This window comes from Cebus imitator, unplaced genomic scaffold (assembly GCF_001604975.1).
Source record: "Cebus imitator isolate Cc_AM_T3 unplaced genomic scaffold, Cebus_imitator-1.0 Scaffold616, whole genome shotgun sequence".
Taxonomy (NCBI): Eukaryota; Metazoa; Chordata; class Mammalia; order Primates; family Cebidae; genus Cebus; species Cebus imitator.
Genome location: NW_016107931.1, coordinates 246742 through 269885, shown reverse-complemented (window position 1 = coordinate 269885; position 23144 = coordinate 246742). Strand labels below are relative to the sequence as shown.

The following is a 23144-nucleotide window of genomic DNA, read 5'->3' as shown; positions in this document are numbered from 1 at the left end:
CCATCTTTGTTTGCATGAGGATACATACACTGAGCTGTGTGCATAACCCATAGGAACATTTGATATTTACTTATTGAATGAATGTTGTTCAATGATATGTAGTCTTAACAACTGACTGTGGAAAATGAAACCATGTAACCATTCTTACCTAAGGAAAAGTCCTGAGAGTTTGCCATTTGAATAAATACAGAACCCAGGCCCTATGCACCATATTTATTAAAATACAGCTTTAACTGCTATACTCAACTTTTAACTCTGTGTGCCCCACGAAGGATAACAGCTATTTGTAACATTTTTATTTTGAACACTAGCAGTGACTGTACATTAATAAATATGCATCTGATGCAAATATAAATACATAGTCAAAAGGTACAAAATGCAAAGTCTACAAAATGAAACTAGAACCAACACCCTGTACAAGGGAGTTCTCTACAAACACAGGGCACCATTTACAAAATGTGAGAGGAAAAACCAGACAGGAAGCCCATTTTGTGGGATAGGACACTGGGAGGTGAAATATCTACACATTTCAGTTAAGGCTTTGATGAATCTGAGCTTGAAAAAGATAATACCATGCACAGGGGAATTTTCTAAGCCAAACCACAGAGATTGGTCAATTCCAATGTTTTCCTTCTAGACTGAATGTTCCAGAAATCATCTCTAATTAAGGGTTCCCAAAGATAATGTACACAATTCTAAAAAGTAAACAGAGATAATTTTGGATAAGCAGAGTAAAATCATCTTCTGAATGACAGGGTTTTATCTTGAGGCTCTCCACTTCACAATAATTATAATTAAAGTGATGCATCTGAATCTCAAGCCAGTCAAAATGTCACATGATTTAGAAAGAGCCAATTGCAACACCATCTTCTCGTATATCAGGGAATGTCCCTCCCCATGAAGTGTTCCAGAAGACTACAGCTCAAAGTTGGAATGATAATTAAAGGAAGAACTCATACTTCTACAGAAGAACCTTTTAAAGTTGCTTTGAAGCTCGTCTATAAATGGCTTCAAGCAACCTGATTGGTTGGTTGTGAGAATTAAAGAGTTCATTAACTGAATAACTCCAAAGTCATTAACATGACCAAGATAAGGATACAGAGTAGGAAAAGGAAAATCCTATTCCAGGTTGGGGGGACATGCATCAACCACAGAGCCCTGTGCCAGAGCAACACTATTCGCTAGTGGTTCTATATTGACTTCTTTACTGTCTTTCCATCTTTCCTCTCTGCTGTATTTATTCCCCCCTGCAATCCCTTTCATTTTCAGTAGGAGGCAGTGTTGAATAGGAATAAAGAATCTGTGTATTAGAGTCAGACAGATTTGGGCTAGAATCCCAGCTCTAGATTTTCTAGTTCTGTCACTTTGGGCAGACATCTTGGCTTCTTAAAGCCTTGGTTACATTATTTGTAAAATAGGAATAGTAATATTGCCTCATGGGGATGTGAACTCAGAGTGAACAGAGATTTTGCAGGAAAGGCTCCTAGCTCAGTACATATTCACCTTGCATATAGAGGTGCTCAAGCCAGAGTAGGCATTCTCCTGCATCCTGGAAGCGCCCCAGTCAGTGCCTGACTGTTTCTATCCTGATGGTCTGAGCAAGAACAGACTCTATATTTCTCTCCTAGAATTTTGAGAGACTTGGAGTCTCAACCTTAAAATTGCTCAACCTAAACAAGTTTCAATTGCTCGCCAGGCCAACACTAATCAACACAATGCTGCCCTCTGTTGATCAGGATTAGATAGTGCAGAGAGGGGGCTGATTCCCAGAGGCTGGAAAGGATGACCAGAGGAGTCAGTATTTACAAGTAATCATTTCTTCTCAAGATGCTGGCGGAAGCATTCTGTGCAGAAGAGACATAGTAACCTGCATAGCTTGGTATAAAGGATGAGCATGGGAGTGATAAAACCTAAGGCCTCTCTTGTACCACGTGGTTCCCCACCATCAGATGTTCTCTTGTCCTGGCGCAGACATCAGATACCCAATGCTCCATGCATGGGACCTGAACTATTCACCCCAATCCATCCAATGGGTCTCACCATACTCCCTTCAAGGAGAGAGGTAGCAGCATACTCTGTAAAACCTCACAGAGCTGCTTCTCAGAATATCCGGCCTCCTGTTGGAGCTGCTGCTCCACCATTCTCTGCGGCAGGAAGCTGCGGCTGACAGCATCATAGCAGCAGAGCACACTCTTTCTAACTTTGGTTAACTCACCAGTTTTTCTTAGAAAAAGAGTCATGCTCTTTGCTCCCCTTGCCTCCATATCCTGGGATACTGTGTTGTTGGGTCAAATAAAAAGTCCCTTAAACCATAAACTTTAGATTCATGTTTAAAATAACAATAAAAATAGCAATCTGGGTCTTACTCCTGTCTGTCTCTATTACTAAGAAGTGCAAGAAATGCTGCCTGAAAGCTGTCAGGTTGAGGTTTGTGTACCACATGTGACAAGAGGCTAGAGAGAGGGCAGAGACATCACTTCTGTTCTGGCCCAGCTCCCAGCTTGGTGGCTGACCCTCCAGCTGTGGCTTGACTGCCAGCCGTGGTCAGGATGCTGCTTCCATGGTAACTCAGGGACTGGTGCCACAGGCCAGGCTGCCTCTGTAGGGTCCTGGGCTGGTGGCAGCTTCTAATGCTCTATGGGAGGAGGACATATCCTTCTTCCATCAGGATCTGCAGCCCATGGCCTGCTACTCAGTCTCTACTAAAGTCCCAGTTCTGCAATTTCAGCCAGTTGACGCAGCAGTCTGGAGAAGGCTGGCCGATCCTCTGGTCTCTGGAAAGGGAAAAAAGAACTCTGTAAATTCCTTGTATCTGGGTGTCGTAGGTAAATCCAAAACAAACCAGAATTTAATAGCAGCATCCCTTGCAGATTTTTATATGCACTTCCATATTGACTGCATTCCATATACATTGCCCTAGTTGTTAATAGCAGGTATTCTGGAATCCAATGGACTAGTGTTCAGTCTCAGTTTTACCACTAATTAGCTGTGTGACATTGAGCAGGTTACTTAACCTCTCTGAACCTTAGTTTTGTCATTTGCAAAATGGGGACAATAATAGTATCTACTTCATTAAATTGTTTTGAGAATTAAATAAATCATGTATAAAAATACATCATGAAATTATTGCTAAAGAACACCAAAAAATGAAATATCTGCATAGAAGACTCAGAAAATATCTACAGGATCTATATGAGAAAAAAATAAAAGTTCTAACGAAAGAAAGCGAAGATCTAAATAAATGGAGAGATATTCCATGCTCAGGGACAGGAAGACACTACAGTGTTAAAATGTTAGTTCTTTCCAACTTGATCTATAGATTAAATACAACCCTAATAAAAATCTCAGCAAGTTATTTTGTAGATATTGACAAACTGACTCACCATGTATGTGGAGAAGCAAAAGACCTAGAGAGCCAATATAATAATGAACAAGAAGAACAAAGCTGGAAGACTGACCCTGACTGACTTCAGGACTTACTCTAAAGATACAGTAATAATGACACATGGTGCTAGTGAAGGAATAAACAAAAAGATTAATGAACCAGCCCAGATATAGATCCATATAAATATAGTAAACTGATCTTTGACAAAGGAGCAGAGGAGAAAGGGTATAATCTGTTCAACAAACAGTGCTGTAATAATTAGACATCCATAGAGAAAACAGTGACTCTAGTCACAGACCTTACTCCTTTCAGGAAAATTAACTCAAACTCATAGTCCTAACTGTAAAATGCAAAATTATAAAAACTTCCATAAGATAACATAGGAGGAAATCTGGGTGACACTGGGCTTGGGGATGAGTTTTTAGATATAACACCAAAAGCACAATTCATGAATAATTAAGTTGATGATGAGCTTTTGTTAAAATATTTTAAAAGTCTGCTCTGTGAAAGACACTGTCAAGGGAATCAGAAGACAAGTCACAGAATAGGGGAAAATATTTGCAAGACACATATCTGATAAAGGACTTGTATCCAAAATACGCGAAGAATTCTTAAAACTCAACAGTAAGAAAGTAAAGAACCTGATAGAAAAATGGGCAAACGATCTGAATAGATATCACCAAGAAGATATACAGGTGGCAAATAAGCATATGAAAATGTTCTTAACATTGTATGTCATTAGGAAAATGCAAATTAAAACAATGATGTAACATAACTACACATCGATTAGAACCACTGAAATCCAAAACAACAAATGCTAATGAGGAACTCTCCTTGCTGGTGCGAATGTAAAATAGTACAGCTACTTTGGAAGACATTCTGGCAGTTTCTTAAAAAGTTAAACATAGCCTTACCATATGATTCAGCAAGCATACTCTTAGGCACTTACCCAATCGAGTTGAAAATTTATGTGCATACAAAAACCTGCACATAAATATTTATAGCAGCTTTATTCATAATTGCTTAAAACTGAAAGCAAGCAAGATTTCCTTTAGTAGGTAAATAAACAAACTGTGGTATATCCATACAATGGAATATTATTTAGCAATAAAAAGAAATGAGCTATCAAGCCAAAAAGCCATGGAGTGACCTTAAAGGCATATCTCTAAGTGAAAGAAACCAGTCTGCCTGGATGCTCACACCTGTAATCCCAGCACTGCAGGAAGCCTGAGGTGGGTGGACTGCCTGAGCTCATCTGGGCAGCATGGCAAAACCTTGTCTCTACCAAAAATGCAAAAAATTAGCTGGGCATAGCGGCTCATGCCTGTGGTCCCAGCTACTTGGGAGGTGAGGTGGGAGATTCACTTGAGACTGGGAGACAGAGGTTACGGTGAGCTGAGATCGTGCCACTGCACTCCAGCCTGGGTGACTGACATCCCATCTCAAAACAAAACAAAACAAAACAAAAACTCAAACAAACGAAAAAACCTGAAAGCAACCAAGATTTCCTTTAGTAGGTAAATAGATAAGCAAACTGTGGTATATCCATACAATGGAATATCATTTGGCAACAAAAAGCAATGAGCTATCAAGCCATGAAAAGACATGGAGGGACCTTAAAGGCATATTACTAAGTGAAAGAAATCAGACTGAAAAGCATACATGCTGTATGATGCCAATATATGACATTATGGGAAAGGCAATACTATGGAAACAGTACAGAGATCAGCAGTTGCCAGGTGTTTGGGGATGAGGAGAGGAATAAATGGGCGAAGCAAAGGAAATGTTTAGGGCAGTGAAACTATTCTGTCTGATATTATAATGGCAGATACATGACATTATTCATTTATCAAAACCTACAGAAATCTAAGCACAAAGACTGAACCTTAATGTAAACTATGAACTTCAGTTAATATAATGTATCAATAAAGGTTCATGAATTGTAACAAATTATCACACTCTTGCCAAATGTTAGTGAACAGAGAAACCGTTCAGGTGAGGAGGGTATTTGAGAACCCTGTACTCTTTGTTAAAAAATAAAGTCTATACAAAAAAAAAAAATAAATAAATAAAGTCTATAAATTTAAAAGAGGAAAAAGTGCTACCTGAACGTTAGCTCTCATTATTATTATTGTAGTTAATCCTTATGAAGTGGATAAGATTTGTTTCATGCCCTTGTTTATGACTTTATTGTTTCTCGTTATAAAGGCTCTATGAACTCATAGATCAAGCATTATTTAATTCTCTTAACAGTAAGAAAAAGGAAGTTCAGAGAATTGTCAAAGATAAATGGCAAATAAATGGTAAAGCTGACACAAAATCCTAGTGTTCTAAATTGTTTGTATTCCACTTTGTTGTCCTACAATGATGTGAATTTTTATTAATTTTCTGTTTCAGCAACTTTCCACTTTGGCCGAAATGTACGATTTTCTAACTCACCAAAGACCATCTAAGACTCATGTTGATAGGGCTCAACCCATGGCCTGCAATCCAAGGACGGGATAAATGAGCCAGCCAGGTGGGTACAAAGTAAGTGGCTCCCCATTTTAAATTGCCGAATGAATAAAATGAATTCAAATTAAGCCATTTTTATATTTTCATAGTGTGAGTGAACTTTGTTCCCCAAGTTATAGAACTAACTTCATGTACTTTTAATGGTTTTATGATATCACAGATTTTATTTCTTGTCTCAGAAAATTGAGAAGGAAGTTGGCATAGGCCACACCCCAACCTCCTCTCTGAAGTTATGCTTATGACTTGTGACGTTATATAGTAAACAAAATAATATTTAAGGTCACCGTCAGTTCCATTAGGGATGGGGGATCTATCCCGTTAAAAACCCTCAAAGTCATGCTGTTGTTAATCTATATGAGTCATCCCTCTTGCCTCATCCTTCTGAGAGGGTTACTTTCTCTAGGGAAGGAGGCAGGTCCTGAAATTGTATATGACAATGCAGCAGAAAGCACTTCCTCCACTAACCTCTTTCCAGCAGTGATTCATAATCTGGTAGACATGTGAGGAGGCTAGCCGGGGCTTGTACAACCGAAATCCAGTACTGATGTCTTCTACCACCTCTGAGTTGCTTCGGTTTTCATATGGGATTTTGCCTTCACTGAAAACTTCCCACATCAACACACCTACGAGAAATGGTGAGCACAGCACAGTGAATGACAAAGCCCACAGACAGCAAACAAACCAACCTGCCTTTAGAAATTTCAGACGCCTTGGCATTAGGATTCATGTGCTACCTCCAGAAGGACATCAAGTCTACCTGAGGTTTATTAGGCCTGTCCTATTTTTAAAGAACTGAAATTTTCCAACCTTTCTAGTGGAGAAGGATTTTCAAGATAGACCCTTTGTTATATCAGACTCAAATGCTGCCACTAACAGTTGTAGACTCAAATGCCAACATGCAATATGCAAATGAGTGGAGTGTGATAGGGGAGAATTGTGGAGAATGAGATAAACAGCTCCGTCTTAAGGAGACAGCTATGATTTGTCTCCAGCCAAAGAATGGCACATGAAAATGAGGGATCAGAATTGTAACATTTTCTGATTTTTAAAAAGGAAGTCAAAAATTAAGAGGTGAACTTCTTGAATTTTAAAAATACCACGTAGACCAAGCAAAATACATCTTTGGCTCATCTATTTTTGACTTCTGATTTAATCCTTCTCCTTTCTTCTTCTGCCCTTAGTAGAATTGTCAGCTTTGTCCTTATCATGTGCTGATATAGTCACAGGTTGTCAGACCAGGAAGACTGCTTGTAAATCACCTAATCCAGCACTTTTCAAGGTTTGTTCCAGAGAATCTTAGAGTAGACATTCCCAAAGCATGATCCCCAAAACACCGAATAAAAATCATCTCAGAGGCTTGTTCAAGTGGCAGATTCCTGGGCCCAGACCCAGTGGAACAGAATCTCTCGGGGTTACTCAGAGGTGCCTCAGGAGTTGGAAATCTACAACCTGACCCTAAACAAGAGTGTTTATCACCCCAAGATACCAGAATTTTTAGTGAAAATTGTGTTGAATATGTGCTGCTGCTAAAACATGGTTTCAGAATGATTGCCTTAATACATAGATGCATAGATGAGAAGTGAAGAGATGAAAATATTGAGTGAAGTGCAAAGAGATTGACTTGTTCAGAATAGCACACCGCTAATTAAGGCAAAAGACCTTAAAACATAGAACAAAGTCCAGTGGGCTGATGCAGGCATGGAGCTCTTAGCCCATCCAGGCTTCTGTTGCTTAGGCTGGCACCCCCAGTTTTCTCATGCTTTTTTTTCATTGACCCCCTTCTATTCTGCATCCATCCTTCAACCTCATTTCTGGGCTCTCTTCAAATAATATGTCATAGGTGGGGATGAATTTCAATAAGATACAGCAGGAAATTTCCAGGCTGACACCCTTTGGCTGAATAAACCCCATTCAGAATCAGAAGGTGAATGTGCTGAAGTGGTCTTTGCTCCAAATGTCTCATTCTGGGGCCCTTGTTTGGTGCAGTGTGATCAGTTTCATCACCCATAGTGAGATGGCTACACATCAACCCCAACCTTCCTAGTTATCCACACTGGGGAGAGGAGATCTCGTCATCCAAGAACGCTGTCAGCACAATTTATTTCAAGTCCACTCTGTAAGTTAAACCTGGTTAACAAAGCGGCTGCTAGGCTTGGTGGGTAGCGGACTGTTTTAAGTAACAGGTAGGACTCATAATTAACAAACCACTTGGCTCCTAGAGATGGATAGTGTAAAACGCTGGAGATTTTTAAGACTCACTCTTCTCCTAAGAGATTTACCTAACGAACCTCCCCCTGGTTTTGACTACTAGTAAGCCCTTATCAAACCCTTCCTTCATACTGAATGGCAAAAATCAATCTTCAACTAGCTCCTGTCCACAGTATAACTCTTCTTGTAATCCAAATCAAAGAGGTTGTCTGGTATATTTTTTGTACACTTTAGTATGCACAAGCTATGACTTCAGGTGACATGACAAATCCAGCAACAAGACTTGGTACATCCTACCATACCAACATCATTCACTCATTCATTCATTCCTTATGATGGCCTGCCAGCTTCACTGCCTGTTGTTCTCCCGCTAAGTTAGTACCCCCTGTTCTTTGAATGTACCAAGTTTTTGCACTTGCTGTTCCCTTCATCAGGGACACTGTTCTCTGGCTCTCCAAATGCTGACAGCTCCCTTCTATCACATGTCTGTGCTCACGAATTACCTTCTTAGAAAGACCTTCCCATACCACGCTATTCAAAGCAGACCCTCTCTCCATTCTAGTCACTCTGCCTCATTACTGTTTTATTTTATTCATAGCACCTACTCATGATTGCCTGGCCTTATCTTCTATACCTTAGCTTGTTTGTGATTGTTATTGTTTATGACTATTATTATGATCTTTTGTGATTTTCTGTCTCCTCTCCCATCTCAAATTTAGTTCCAAAAGAACAGAAGTTTTGTCGGGCATGGTGGCTCAGGCCTGTAATCCTAGCACTTTGGGAAGCCAAGGCAGGAGGATCATGAGGTCAATAGATGGAGACCATCCTGGCCAACATGGTAAAACCCTATCTCTAGCAAAAATACAAAAACTAGCTGGGTGTGGTGGTGCACACCTGTAGTTCCAGCTACTTGGGAGGCTGAGGTAGGAGAATCACTCGAACCTGGGAGGCTGCAGTGAGCTGAGATTACGCCACTGCACTCTAGCCTGGCAACAGTGCAAGCCTATGTCCTGAAAAAAAAAAAAAAGAAAAGAACAGAAGTCTTCTCTGTCGTATGAACCATTGCATCCTTGGCACCTAGATTAGCCCTTGGCATAGAATAGATGCTCAGTTAATTGTTGTTGAATGAATGAGTAAAATATTAATGCTCATTGAGAGATAAGTATGGAAATGTAACGTTGGACAAAACATGGTCCCTGCCTTCAAGGTGCTCCTATTTGAATGTCCTGACTTCAGCTTTTGACTTTACAGCAGCTGGCACCAGAATGCTGTTTCCACTTTTATTTTAACTCCCACCACCATGTCCAATATCTCTAAGAACAAACGCAATAATGAGGACCCCTTCATTGTTTTCAGGGCCTTTCTTACACAGCCCTCCAGTGGGACACCCTCACGATACAATACAGGGTTCAGGGTGGGTAGGATTGTCTGCATTTGATAAAGGAAACATCTGGCCCTCAGCCCAGATCGTGGGGTGGTGGGGCCCAGCATGACACTCACCAAATGACCACACATCCGACTTGCTGCTATAGCGACTGAATGAGAAAACTTCTGGGGATGCCCACTTCACCGGGAATTTGGTGCCTGTGGAACTGGTGTACTGATCATCAAGAACGAACCTGGGAGAGAGTGGAGGGAGAAGGTCAGAATGTTCCGGGGCCTGAGTCCCATTCCTGAGACTTCACTGGCACCACATTCCTCTTTTACCTTGTCATCCCAAAGTCGGACACCTTGATGACTTGGTTTTCTCCCACCAAACAATTTCGGGCAGCCTGGAGAGAAGACAGAAAAACAAAGGGGGAAGGAAAACTGTTGATGGGTCATCAGTAGTTAAGCAGTCTCCCCTAATCACAGTCCTTTGCTTTACTGTGTGCTGTCCTACAAGGGCATCATGGAGCTTTACAGATGTTAATTAAGCCTCACTAATGCCTGCTGGAAGTTAACTGGAAAGCTGAATGTGTAAGATCCACTATCAAGATGAGTGAGTTTATCTTCATTCTTGAGTTCTAATTAGAAGAGAAATCCATGGTGTTGTCTAGCCAAAGATAGGCAACCTGATGTGATAGGAAATGTTAACATCAGGGATAATAGGAAGAAAGCGTCTCCCAGTTGACTAAAGAAAGAATAATTTGACATTGTTAATCCTCTTAAAACCATTCTTCAAAAGGGAGAGTACCTGAGCCCTAATTAGTATTATAGAATGTTGCATTGAAAGAGCCCTTAGAGATAACACCCCAGTGTATCTCAAATTATTTTTCTTTCTTTCTTTTTTTTTTGACAGATTCTTACTCTGTGGCCCAGGCTGGAATGCAGTGGCGTGATCTCAGCTCACTGCAACCTCTGCCTCCCAGGTTCAAGCGATTCTCCTGCCTCAGCCTCATGAGTAGCTGGGATTACAAGCGCCAGCCACCAGGCTCAACTAATTTTTTGTATTTTTAGTAGAGATGGGGTTTCACCCTGTTGGCCAGGCTGGTCTCGAACTCCTGACCTTGTGATTCACCTGGCTCTGCCCCCAAAGTATTGGGATTACAGGTGTGAGCCATCACGCCCGGCTGTGTGTCTCAAATTTTAATGTGCATATGAATTATATGGGGAATGTGTTCAAATGAATATTCCTGAGTCCCAGCCACCAGAGACTGTGAGAGTAACTTAAAGGTTTCCCCAGTGTCATTCTGATAGAATAACACCTTCAGACGAACTCGGTTTCTTCCATTTACCAAGAGGAAACTGAGTCACAGAGAGGTTAAGAAGGAGTGGCAGTCATCTCCATTTTGGAAGAATGTAAACTGACATGCAGCAGGTGAAAGAGTTTGGGCTGAGATTAGAGCCCAGATGTAAGTCCGCATGAAGTACTTTCCACTAGGACCACTCAAAGTGGTGGAGGAAGGGAGAAGTTGAGAGAAGAAAGGAGATTGTGAGGTATTATTTATTAATGCATTCCCAGCCATTTCAGGGGGACATGTCCCTTCAGCCTGCACCTGTGGGTATTCACCCTGCATTCCCATACCAAGTCTCTGTGGATGACACACGCCTCTTCCAGGTAGGCCATGCCCTCACACACATCCAGACACATGCCCAGCAGGGTCTCTGCAGCAAAAAGCCCCCGCTGGCTGCGCAGATAATCCGACAGGCAGCCGTGCTCCATGAACTCAAACACCAGGCAGATGGGGGCCTGCTCCAGGCACACCCCATACAACTGGACCAGTTTGGGATGAGACAGTTTCCTGGAAGAAAAAAACAAGGGGTGAGGTGGTCTAAACTTAGTCTCCCCCAAAATGCTGAAAATATTAGGGTGCCAGAATAGTCAATGGTCATTTTGTCTATTATGGTTTGGATGAAAATAATAGTCATTCCCTCCCCAAAACAAAAACATGTCATTGGAGCTGAGACCTGACAAAAGGCAAGGAGCCAAATGTGAGTGTGAGGACAGGCAGAGGCCAGTTATGGCTGGCATGTCATGGACCGGAGGAAAGATGGGTAGGAGCTGAGAAGGGGAGGTGGGCATCACCAGATTATGGTGGGCCTTGGAGACCACTGTGAAGAGTCTGATTTTATTCTTTGTGCAATAGGAAGCCACTACGGGGAATTTGCAAAGGGAGATAGTAGCACATGGCATTTGCATGATATTTCAAGAACGCAGAACCGATATTCCCCCCAGAGTTTCAGCACATCCTTGTTTTGGCCACTCACATCATGACTTCAGCCTCCTCTATGAAGTCCTCTTCTGACATAGCCCCTTCACGAATCGTTTTGATAGCCACCTTGTCCTTGTTGAGCCAGTAGCCCAGATGCACCAACCCAAATTGCCCACTGCCAATCTCTTGCACAAAAGTGAGCTCTGAGGGATCGATCACCCATTTCCCTGAAAGAAAGAGAGATAGTTCTCTAGGGCTGGCAAGCAGTAGATATAAGGTATTGGGATACCAGGGGACTGAAAAGCCCTACCTAGAATTTTAGCCTATTGTTAATATAATTCAAAGATGGCAAAAAATTATCTTTTCCCCACATAATAACATTGGATATGCTGGAAAACTATGAGAATATGTGTGGGAAGGTAACATGGAAAAAAGAAGGAGAATGGCATGAATCAAGATATTAAAGAAACGATATTAATCAAAATACTAACGAAAGGGTTCTTGCAATGTTCCAACCAAATCTATGTTTGACGGTGAATTTTTTATTGTCATTTTTCACACTAAGTAAATTTCATTTGAGCTGATCATTTATTCATTCATTCAACTATCAAGAGCATCTGCTATATACACAGCACTCTGCTAGGCCTTACTGGCGGGGGCTGGGGGGCAGTTAAAGAGATAATTTCAAAGAGAATTTGTGCAGAGGCACAAGCTAGCACGGTGTCTGGCACATGGGAGGCTCTCAAGAAATGTTCAGCAAACAAATACCAGATCCCGAGGCTCAGTTTTCTCACTGTCAAAATGAGTGGGTTGACCAGATAATATCTGAGATCCTATCCAGCATGGACACATTAAGACTCTACCTTTATTAGAATACCCTTATTTTCATAAGGAGGCTAAAGAGTCGTTACCCCTCCCCAGTGCTTGGTCTGGTACCTAAATAGCCAGATTTCTACCTCTTTGAGACAGACACTCAACAGCAAGCAGTACTGAGCACTAGTAGGTACTGTGTGCCAGACATGGTGCTGGTTAGGGATAAAGAAGCCCATGTGTGGCAGTGGTTCTCAAATTATTGCCCCCTGGCCACCTGTATCAAAGTTACCTAGCATGCTTGTTTAAAATGTAGACTCAGCAGAGCACAGTGGCTTATGACTGTAATCCCAACACTTTGGAAGGCCGAGGCAGGAGGATTGCTTGAGCCCAGGAGTTCAAGACTAGCCAGGGCAACATAGTGAGATCCTATCTCTACAAAAAAATTTTAAAAATTAGCCAGGCATGACGGTGTGTGTCTGTAGTCACAGCTACTTGGGAGGCTGAGGTGGGAGGATCGCTTGAGCCCAGGAGGTCAAGGCAGCAGTGAGCCATGATTATGCCAGTGCATCTCCAGCCTGGGTGACAGAGCAAGACCCTGTCAGAGAAAAAAAAAAAAAAAAAAGTAGACTTCAGGACCCTATCAAGGATTGTGTTTTGGTGAGTGTTTGGATAGGAGCCAGGAGTCAACATTTTTAATAAGCATTCCAGAAGACTTTGGTGCACGCTGAAGTTTGAGAACCACCAACCCAGGAGATAAATGAAAATTAGACCAGCCTTCTCCATAAGCAACACACAGTTGGGACCAAGGGATGCAAAGCCAAATGCCTTCAGAGCCCAGGCAGATAATCCCAAGTGGGTGAAGCAATTCTGTAGGAGCAGAAAATACAGTAGAGGCCGCAGCACTGGAGATCATGCCACGCCTAAAGGCAGTCCAAAGAATTTTAACACTCTCTTATGCAGACTTCTAGGTGCTGCCAGCTTGCCGTTCTTGCAATAGTCTGATACTCAACCAACTAGATGATATAAAAGTTCTAGAAGATGGTGGAAACACAGTACTAAGGCATGATTTTCTAATATTTTTCTAATAGCATTTAGCAGAATGCTCTGTACAAAGTAGGTGCTTAATAAACACTTTATTAATGAACTCTTCACTAGCACCAATGGCCACTGATTTGACCTAGAGAAATGTGCTCATATATGTACTTCCCTAATACACAATGTAAATATACATTAGTGCCATCATCTCTAGGTATATAATATACTTGTTTTAATGGTGATCTGTAGCCTGGGAAACAGGTAGGCTCAAGGCAAGTTTATTCAGAATTTGCCCCAGATCTCTAGGGACATGAGTTTACATTCCCGATTGTACTGCTCACCGTATCTCAGCCCCGCCGTAACCGGGGCTTTCTGCCTCCCAAAACAAACTGGATACCGGAGTCGAGTGACCAGGCCTGAGTTGATTGAAAAGCCAAGAAGCAGTGGTTAGGGCTTTGCTGTAGCAACCATCTAACTTAAATCACTAGAAAAAAATAATCAAAGCAAAAGCTAATTTTATTCTGGAAAACAAATCCCAAAGTCTAACCACTGATATCACACCCTCCTTGAAAACATCGTGAGTGCAGATGGGCAGGTAGTAAAATTGCATGATTTCCACAAGACATTTTGCTAATAGAAGATATATAATATAATTAAATATTTGTTGTATTTTTCTATTTGTATATTTACTTATTATTTATAGTCAGGAAGAAGCCAGGGTGGGCTTCTGCCAGTTTTCTCCAAGTTTCCTGTGTGGGTGCTGATATAGTTTGGATGTTTGTCCCCTCCACATCTCATGTTGAAATGTAATCCCTGGCTGGGCATGGTGGCTCATGCTTGTAATCCCAACACTTTGGGAGGCCGAGGCAGATCACCTGAGGTCATGAGTTCAAGACCAGCCTGGCCAATGTGGTGAACCCTGTCTCTACCAAAAATATAAAAGTTAGCCAGGCATGGTGGTGCACACCTGTAATCCCAGCTACTCAGAAGGCTGAAGCAAGAGAAGTGCTTGAACCTGGGAGGTGGAGGTTGCAGTGAGCCAAGATCATGCCACTGCACTCCAGCCTGGGTGACAGAGCGAGACCCTGAAAAAAAAAAAGAAAGAAAGAAAGAAAAGAAAAGAAAAAAGAAAAGTAAGGCCCTATGCTGGAGGTGGGGCCTGGTGGGATGTATTTGGGTCATTGGGCGATCCTTCATGAATGTCTTGGTGCCACCCTTGTAATAATAAATGAGTTCTCGCTCTGAGTTCACACTCTGGTTGTTTAAATGTGTGTGGCACCTTCTCCCTCCTTATTCCTGCTCTTGCTATGTGATACACCTGCTCCCCTTTTGCCTTCTGCCATGACTAAAATCTTACTGAGGCCTCCCTAAAAGCCAAGAAGATGCTGGCACCATGCTTCCTATATAGCAATAAACAAATTAAACCTCTTTTCTTTATAAATTACCCAGCCTCAGGTATTCCTTGATAGCAATTCAAAAAAGCCTAACCCAGGTGCCCTCTGGGTTTATCCAGTAGAGCAGCGGACCCCAATCTTTTTGGCGCCAGGGACCAGTTTCATGGAAGACAGTTTTTCCATGGATGGGTGTGGCAGGGGGGTTGGTTTCAGGACGAAACTGTTCCATCTCAGATCATCAGGCATTTGATTCTTTTTTAAATTTTTATTTATTTATTTCTTTTAATTGCATTTTAGGTTTCTGGGTACATATGAAGAACATGCAAGATTGTTGCATAGGTACACACATGGCAGTGTGATTTGCTGCCTTCCTCCCCAACACCTATATCTGGCATTTCTCCCCATGCTATCTCTCCCCAACTCCCCACCCCTCACTGTCCCTCCCCTATTTCCCCCCAACAGACCTCAGTGTGTGATGCTCCCCTCCCTGTGTCCGTGTGTTCTCATTGTTCAACACCCACCTATGAGTGAGAATGTGCAGTGTTTGATTTTCAGTTCTTGTGTCAGTTTGCTGAGAATGGTTTACAGGTTCATCCATGTCCCTACAAAGGACACGAACTCATCGTTTTTGATGGCTGCATAATATTCCATGGTGTATATGTGCCACATTTTCCCTGTCCAGTCTATCATCGATGGGCATTTGGGTTGGTTCCAGGTCTTTGCTATGGTAAACTGTGCTGCAATGAACATTCGTGTGCATGTGTCCTTATAGTAGATTCTTATAAGGAGCGCACAACCTAGATCCCACAAGTGCTGTTCACAGTAGGGTTTGCACTCCTATAAGAATCTATGCCGCTGATCCGACAGGAGGCGGAGCTCAGGCGGTACTGCTTGCTTGCCCGCTGCTCACCTGCATGGTGGCCCTGGTCCACCCCTGCACCACCCCTGCTCTGAGCTTACCTCCTCCATTATGTTGGTGATAGTTGATGAGAAGAGGGATGGAATCAAACACGTACTTTTCAGCCACATAGTATCGCTTAGGATTGTCATTTGTTTCCTTGATGTGATAGTGCTTTATACAGGGATTGTTCTCACTTAAACAAATGAAACGCAAATGTAGTTATTATTAAGAAGCAATGGTGAGACACAAAAAAGTCTACTAGTATTAAGTCCTTATTATCTTTGTCTTGTAACCTCTCACAAAGATGGCAGCTATAGTTCAATGTGTAAGTAGGTTCTGACAGGTTGGCCCTGGGTGCTTGCAGCACTGTGTTAAAAAGAACTCTGAAGCTGTGTCTGGACCCAGCGGACAGCAGTGCTGTGATGGATTGGTGATGGTTCTTCCACTGCCACAAAATGAGGGAATGAATGTATGTGCTATGTGTTTGCCCTGCCTGTTCAATGAATTTAACTGATTGTCAACATACATTGAGAAAGCCTCTCTGACCCCTTCACACTTACTTGATTTTGTGCTGCTGCAGAGGATGAACATAACAGGCCTGACTACCCACCTTAGGAAGGCCTGCTTGCATCGTTAGCCCTTGGCTGGTGTTTGGGAACTTGGATTTCGGGACAGCTCTTTCCCTAATTGATGAGGGTGATGAGCTGTGCTGAAACTTTGTTAGAAACAATGTGCTTTGTGACGAACACCTGTTTTCCTTTGGGGTATCTGGAATTTTGGCATGTGCTAGACAGGTGCTGCCTGTGGAAACAGCCTCCAATGAAAGCGTTGGGCACTGAGTCTCTCATGAGCTCTCCTGGTAGACAGTGCTCACATGTGGTCACAGCTCATTGCTGGAGGAATTAAGCACGTCCTGTGTGGCTCCAGTGGGAAAGGATTCTCAGAAGCTTATGCTTTGCTTCCTCTAGATGTTGCCCATGTGTCTTTTCCCTTTGCTGATTTTGCTGTGGATCACTTTGTTGTATTAAATCTCAGTAAGTCTCAGTCCTGGAAGGTCTCCTAGTGAGTCCCTGAAGCTGGGGGTAGTTGTGGGGAGCCTCGACACAGACATTATGTCTCATCCCTTCTCCATCATACCTGTGGGATTGCAGGTTGCAGGTCACCTCCTGTCTGCAAGCCACGGCAGAGATACAGCCCCTCTGTGATGTACACCCTGTTCCCTCCCATCCCTGGATTGGATTCTTTGCCACCTGCCCTTGCTCCACTTCCTGCTCACATCCTCAGTCTTCCAAAAAATTTTCCAAAGACACCTTAAAAATTATTTGTCTCCTCTCTTAATTCTGACTACTTTAGCCATTGTCAAACAGCTTAGTTCTTACTAATGTTCTATTTAGAAGGGAATTTGAGACGTAGATAGGTTCTTAGACATCGTTTTACAGAGAAGAAACAGGTCCAGAGGGGCAGACAAGCAGCAAGGGTCTTGCAGTCCATTGGCTGGAGCGTGACCTTGACCCTTTCAGACCCACGACCACAGGGACGCATCAGCTCCTGAACCTCAGTTTCTTCTGTGTGAAATGAGCATAGTAATACCTGCCTTCAGGACTTTTTAGAATTGGAAATGGTCTGCATATTTTCTAGCACATAATAAAGACTCAATTAATGGTAGGTAGTTTTATGAGCAGAGCCAGAACTGGAGTTGATATATTTTTGCTTCCAGATAATAACATCTTTTCTGTTTACTCTATGTATTATATACTCATCCAATACAGTGCCAAGTATTTTATGTCTTTGGAACTCTAAAATTAGGGATGCTAACTGAAAGAGGACCTGACATCTACCCCCAGCTCTGTCACTTTCTAAGTCTCTTCAGTTCTATCCTTGATCTCCATGGCCTTGGTTTTCTTCGAGTAAAGATGGAAAACAGACCCTTTCTAGTGAGCCTCTACCTCTTGCACTGTCTGACTTTGTTGTCTGTACTCCAATGCTCACACACTTCAGAAGTGTTTCTCCCCACTTTGCTGAGCAGGGTTAGCTCCATACCTTACAATGGCCTTAGTGAACACAGACACGGTGTATGTTCCTGGGGTCCTGGAATCTCTTACCATGAAGGCTCCTTCTTTGCCCTGGAATGGTTAGAAAAAATGGAAGGTTAGTGATCTCAGGAAACCAGGCTTATGCCCCCAGCTCCACTTTCTTGCCCACAGAAGGAGGAAATACTGTAGGCCCACTTGGCAAAGAGCAGATTTCAGTAAGAATGGCAACCGTTTCATTCACTCCTGTCCTTCAGCAGATATTTCTTGGTCTCCTACATGGATCCCAGACTGTTCTCATTCTGACGTGAACCATGCATGGAAACAGATATAGCTCTGCCCTATTAAAGCTCCCCATGTATGTATCAGACTCTTTACAGATATTTTCCAACTCTTACCACAACACTGTCATCTGGACATTGGTATCCTTCATTACCAGTGACACTGAGTGCCAGAGAGCTTAAGTGACATTCCCAAGACCCACAACTAGAAAGTGACAGAACTGGGATTTGAACTCTGGCATGCAAGCAAAACCGAGGCTCGGTCTGCTATTCCAGGATACCTCCTGTCAAAGGATGTTAGCAGCTGCTTCCCCATTCCCCCACAAAGGCACAAAACTGTCCTGAAAACTTCATCGATGTCTTACTGGGAATATATGTCTTTTCAAAAAATTTTAGAGTCAGGGGTATGTGTGCAGGTTTGTTATGTGGACATACTGTGTGATGTTGAGATTTGGGCTTCTGACAGGGACCCACTGAAGTTTGCCCTCACATTTAACTAAGGAGGAGAAGACAATTTGGTAAAGTAGCTCAAGATATTAGTAAGGAGGCCGAGTGCAGTGGCTTATGCCTGTAAACCTAGCACTCTGAGATGCAAAGCTGGATGGATCACCTGGGGTCAGGAGTTCGAGACCAGCTTGGCCAACCTGGCGACACCTCGTCTCTACTAAAAATACAAAAATTAGTTGGGTGTGGTGGTGCGTGCCTGTAATCCCAGATACTCAGGTGGCTGAGGCAGGAGAATCACTTGAACCTGGGAGGTGGAGGTTGTGGTGAGCCGAGATTGTGCCACTGCACTCCAGCTTGAGTGACAGAGCAAGACTCAGTCTCAAAAAAGAAAAAAGAAAATTAGTAAAGAGAAATGTTTCAACTGCCAGAGCTTGTGCTTAGCACCTCATAAGAACTGCTGTAATATAGGAATCATCTTTAGGAAGTCATTAATGTAGGCTGTTTGAAGTGCTCCATAGACATCATTAACCAATATATGATTTAAAACAACAAAACTACACTTGTTTCAACACAGTGTAAATCAGAGTTTTAGTTAATTTTGTACTCCTCCCAATTAGTTTATATTAATCAAGTTCTACTCTGTTATCCAATAACACAGATTGGTGGCACCAGGTTTGGGCTGCCTACATTTGCATTGTAAATTTAACTTGAGAAAGTACAGATTCCCAGGAACTAATGCTGGAGGTTCTGATTCTGTGGATCTGGAGTGGGACCTGGGAATCTGTGTTTTTGAACATTTCCCAGCAATTCTAATGTGTGTTTCTGGGGAAACTCACAGGAAATAATTAAATGCTGAGTTGATGTAGAGCCAAGGAAAGACCAAAGTCCAGTAAGGACCCAGCTCAACTTCTTTTCCTTTGTGGAATCTTTCCCAACTCCTCTGGAGTTCACCTTGGTTTATTTTAGATTATTTGCTCGTTCTTTCTTTAGCATTTGTCTTGCTTCTCAATAGAGTCCCAATGCCATGGACTGCGATCAGCCATGTTGGTCACAGGACAAGGAGCAGAAAGTGGCAGGATGAGGGCTGGGTAACTGTCATCCCTGACTTAATTCAATGCTCCCCTTGTACTCATTGAAAAACTGAGGCCCAGAAGGAAGAAGAGAAGTCCCCAGAGTCACACACTGAGCTGGTGACATAACAGGAACCAGAACCCAGTACCTGTCCTACCATACCATGTTTTCTGTTTTCTCTTCCCTTTCTCCCTTAATCTTGACATCCCTGAGTAAAGTCGGTCCTGCTATGCACACTGCATGGTTTTAGAGAATAACTGTTGATGAAAAGTAAGTTAAAACAGGTGCTATGTTTCCTCTGGACTTACAGTCCAACCAGGCTGAATCAGGTCACAGGCACCCCTGACCTAGACTGAAAAGAAGGCATAGCAGACCAGCCCTGATGGCAACCCCCAGTCAGCCATCACCACTCACAAAGACTGCTGCAGCTGTGGTGATGTCTGCATGTCAGTGCCAAGCCCAGGTTTCTTAGCCTATGGTTTGCTAGTCTTGTAAATCCCCAGAATATTCACAGCAGACATGAAAACTATTGTAATCAAACATGTCAACCCACTGCATTGGCATAAAATACCGCAAGGCTGATAAAACAGTACAGTTCTTTCTTTTCTTTTTCCCTTTCTTCCTTTCTCTCTCTCTTTTTCTCTCTCCTTCCTTCCTCTCTCCTTCCTTCCTTCCTCTCTCCTTCCCCACTCCCTCCCTCCTTCCCTTTCTTCCTTCTTTCCTTCCTTCCCTCCTTCTTTCCTTCCTTAATTCTCTCCTTCCTTCCTTCTTTGGACAAGTTCTTGCTCTTGCCCAGGCTTGAGTCCAGTAGCATAATAATAACTCACTGGAAACTTGAAACCTGGGCTCAAATGATCTTCCCACCTTGACCTGCCACATCGCCGAGATTCCAGGCATGAGACACTGCATTCAGCCTTAATTCATTTTATGTCAAAAGACATGTTAAGGAGACTTACTGTGTCCAAAAGAAGTTTTTCAGCTTTGTCTCGGCTGATACTCTTATTGTACCACCTGAAAGCAAGGAAAAGTCATACGTCAATGACATTTTAAAGTTTCATTATTTACTTATAAAGACAATGCCAGAAAATCATACAGTCATTTTCTGTTTCTACCAGTGCTTTAAATTTTTTTTAGAATATATTTTATTTATTTAACAAGCCTGCACATGTATGTTTCTACCAGTGCTTTTAAACTCAAAAGAAAATGCATGATTCATTTCCAGGTATTAAAATGTTTAATTGGAAAGGAACATATAAACAGAATTGGCAAAATATTGATCATTGTTGATGCTGGGTTTGGGGAACATGGATATTCATTATATTATTCTCTCTACTTTTGTATATGTTGGAAGTTTTCTAAAATACAGTTTTAGAAAACATTAATTTTCCTCTTTGTTTCATAAGTCAGTGGACGGCTGATTATAAGCAGGGGGTTTAGGGCAACTATAAAAATGTAATACCAGTCTGAAAGTTTAGCAAATAGCCTTTTAAAACAGCTTTAGTATTTTCCACTTTAAGACTGGTCTTCCAGGCATTTTGCCAAGGAGTTGCATTATTTTTATAATTTTGTTGTCTGGTGAAGAATAACAATAAAACGGTAAAGAAGAATATAAATGAGTTTTAGGGATAATTTTTTTTTTATGTTGTTAACAATATTTGAGCCACATCCTGGCCTCCGTGGCTGCTTTTTAGGTAAGAGGAGGCAGACTAATCACCGGTTAATAACCAGTCTTGAAAATTAATAAATCCAGGGGGAGAGAAGCTCTGGGTAGGGAAGGAATACCACTTACTGAACTTGTTTGGCTTTTTGAGAGTAGCCATGACTAAAGGAATTCACGAATTCATTAGAGGTTTTTGAACGTTGTAAGACAGAACAGTACGTTACACCAACATGGGCTCCTAGAGATTATCTAACTGAGCGTTGGGCAAATATAGGCTTCATGTCATACACAAGCCCCCAGCAGTAGTAGTGGCTGCTGAGAGCTGTACATTGAAAAGGTTGTCATCAGCATGGTGGGTAAGTAGTTTCACTATCAAGGAGTGATGTCTTCCTGAGTTCAGTGCCGGGGAGCGGAATGCCGGCAAGAGTCATGATTTGCTTTCCTTCAACTTGTGTGAGCCTTCATTTTGTGGAGAAGGGATCAAAACTCAAACAGGGTGAGGTAACTTGCCCAAGGTCATGACTGCAAACCAAGGCGGGAGATCTGAATCCATTCAATTTACCAACCCATGATTATGTTCCCAGGTGGTACATTTGTAAGTACTTACGCAGATCTCACCCCAAACTAGACAACTCTAAGTTCATGGATAAAAAGTTATCATATTGGATATCTTTCATACATCCAGTTGTATACTAAATATCTGAATGTTGGCTTGTAAGTCATGTTATTTTCCAGCTGAGATTCATAATCTGGAAAATGCAAACTGAAAGTCCACAGTATAAATAGGTTGTTTGGTTTGTATGGTATAGTGTTTCATTTTAAAAATGGCTTAAAATACCTTTAGGTGGGTGAATAGACTTTTTCTATTTGCTCCAGGCCTCACTATTCCCTATCGCTTATCCTGTTGGAATTCTGAGTTTGTTCCTTTGATCATAAACAAAGAGATTCTGATTAAAAGCAAGGATGAACAAACAAAACTACTTAGCCTAGTGGTCATTTGAAATAAATGCTTATTGTTTTTTCCTCCAAAGGTGTTGCCTATAAATATTTTTAAATTTTATTTAAGCATATCTCCTGTATGTTTTATTTCAGCTCAAGAATTCTTAGAACTGATGACACTTCTGTTCACCGAGGGAAGGGCTACTCACACATACTTGATCAAAACAAGCCAAGTTGAGAGCGCCAGAAAACGATGGTTCTTCATTAAAGAATCTATTAGAATTTCAGCAACAAAATAACTCGGCCACATTTGAATTAAGAACCCTAATGTGTGAATAGGTATCCTCATTAGCTTTATTCTTCAGGCGTGGTATCTTATATTTAGTGAGTAATTAATTTTTTAAGTAATTTCAAACTTAAAGAAAAGCTGTAAAATAGTATAAAAGAACCCTCATATACACATCACCCAGATAAGCCAATTACTGACATTTTATATATTTGCTTTCGTATTCTTTTTAGATAGATGTAGATTGATTTATTTTCTGAACCATTTGAGAATTGACTTTTACTCCTAAGTACTTCTGTGTCTGTTTCCTAAGACATAGAGTATACACTTATCTAACCACGATACAATTACCAAAATCATGAGACTTAAGATCTACATAATACCACTATTTAACTGCAGATCTTATTCAAATTTTATTGATTGTCCCAATAATGTATATTATAACAAAAATAGTTTTTGTGTGGTTCAAGATCCAGCCCAAGATCACTACCATATTTAGTTACCATGTCTTTTTAGTCTTTTTTTTTTTTTTTTTTTTTTTTTTT

At 41.7% G+C, this 23144-nt stretch overlaps 1 protein-coding gene across 1 annotated transcript in view; it reads right to left on the bottom strand.

Annotated features, from left to right (window-relative positions):
• Window positions 1-212: 212 nt before the first annotated feature.
• Window positions 213-23144, bottom strand: part of ITK (IL2 inducible T cell kinase) — a 75488-nt gene continuing 52556 nt past the window's right edge. Inside the window, exons 8-17 of the mRNA XM_017517087.2 lie at window positions 20671-20725; window positions 17926-18008; window positions 15945-16078; window positions 13932-14006; window positions 11798-11969; window positions 11115-11331; window positions 9815-9879; window positions 9608-9726; window positions 6365-6522; window positions 213-2774 (exon numbers count right to left, since the gene is read on the bottom strand). Of these exons, the coding sequence (XP_017372576.1) occupies window positions 2703-2774; window positions 6365-6522; window positions 9608-9726; window positions 9815-9879; window positions 11115-11331; window positions 11798-11969; window positions 13932-14006; window positions 15945-16078; window positions 17926-18008; window positions 20671-20725 (1150 nt within the window). The 3' untranslated portion in view covers window positions 213-2702. The remainder of the gene's footprint in view (window positions 2775-6364; window positions 6523-9607; window positions 9727-9814; window positions 9880-11114; window positions 11332-11797; window positions 11970-13931; window positions 14007-15944; window positions 16079-17925; window positions 18009-20670; window positions 20726-23144) is intronic.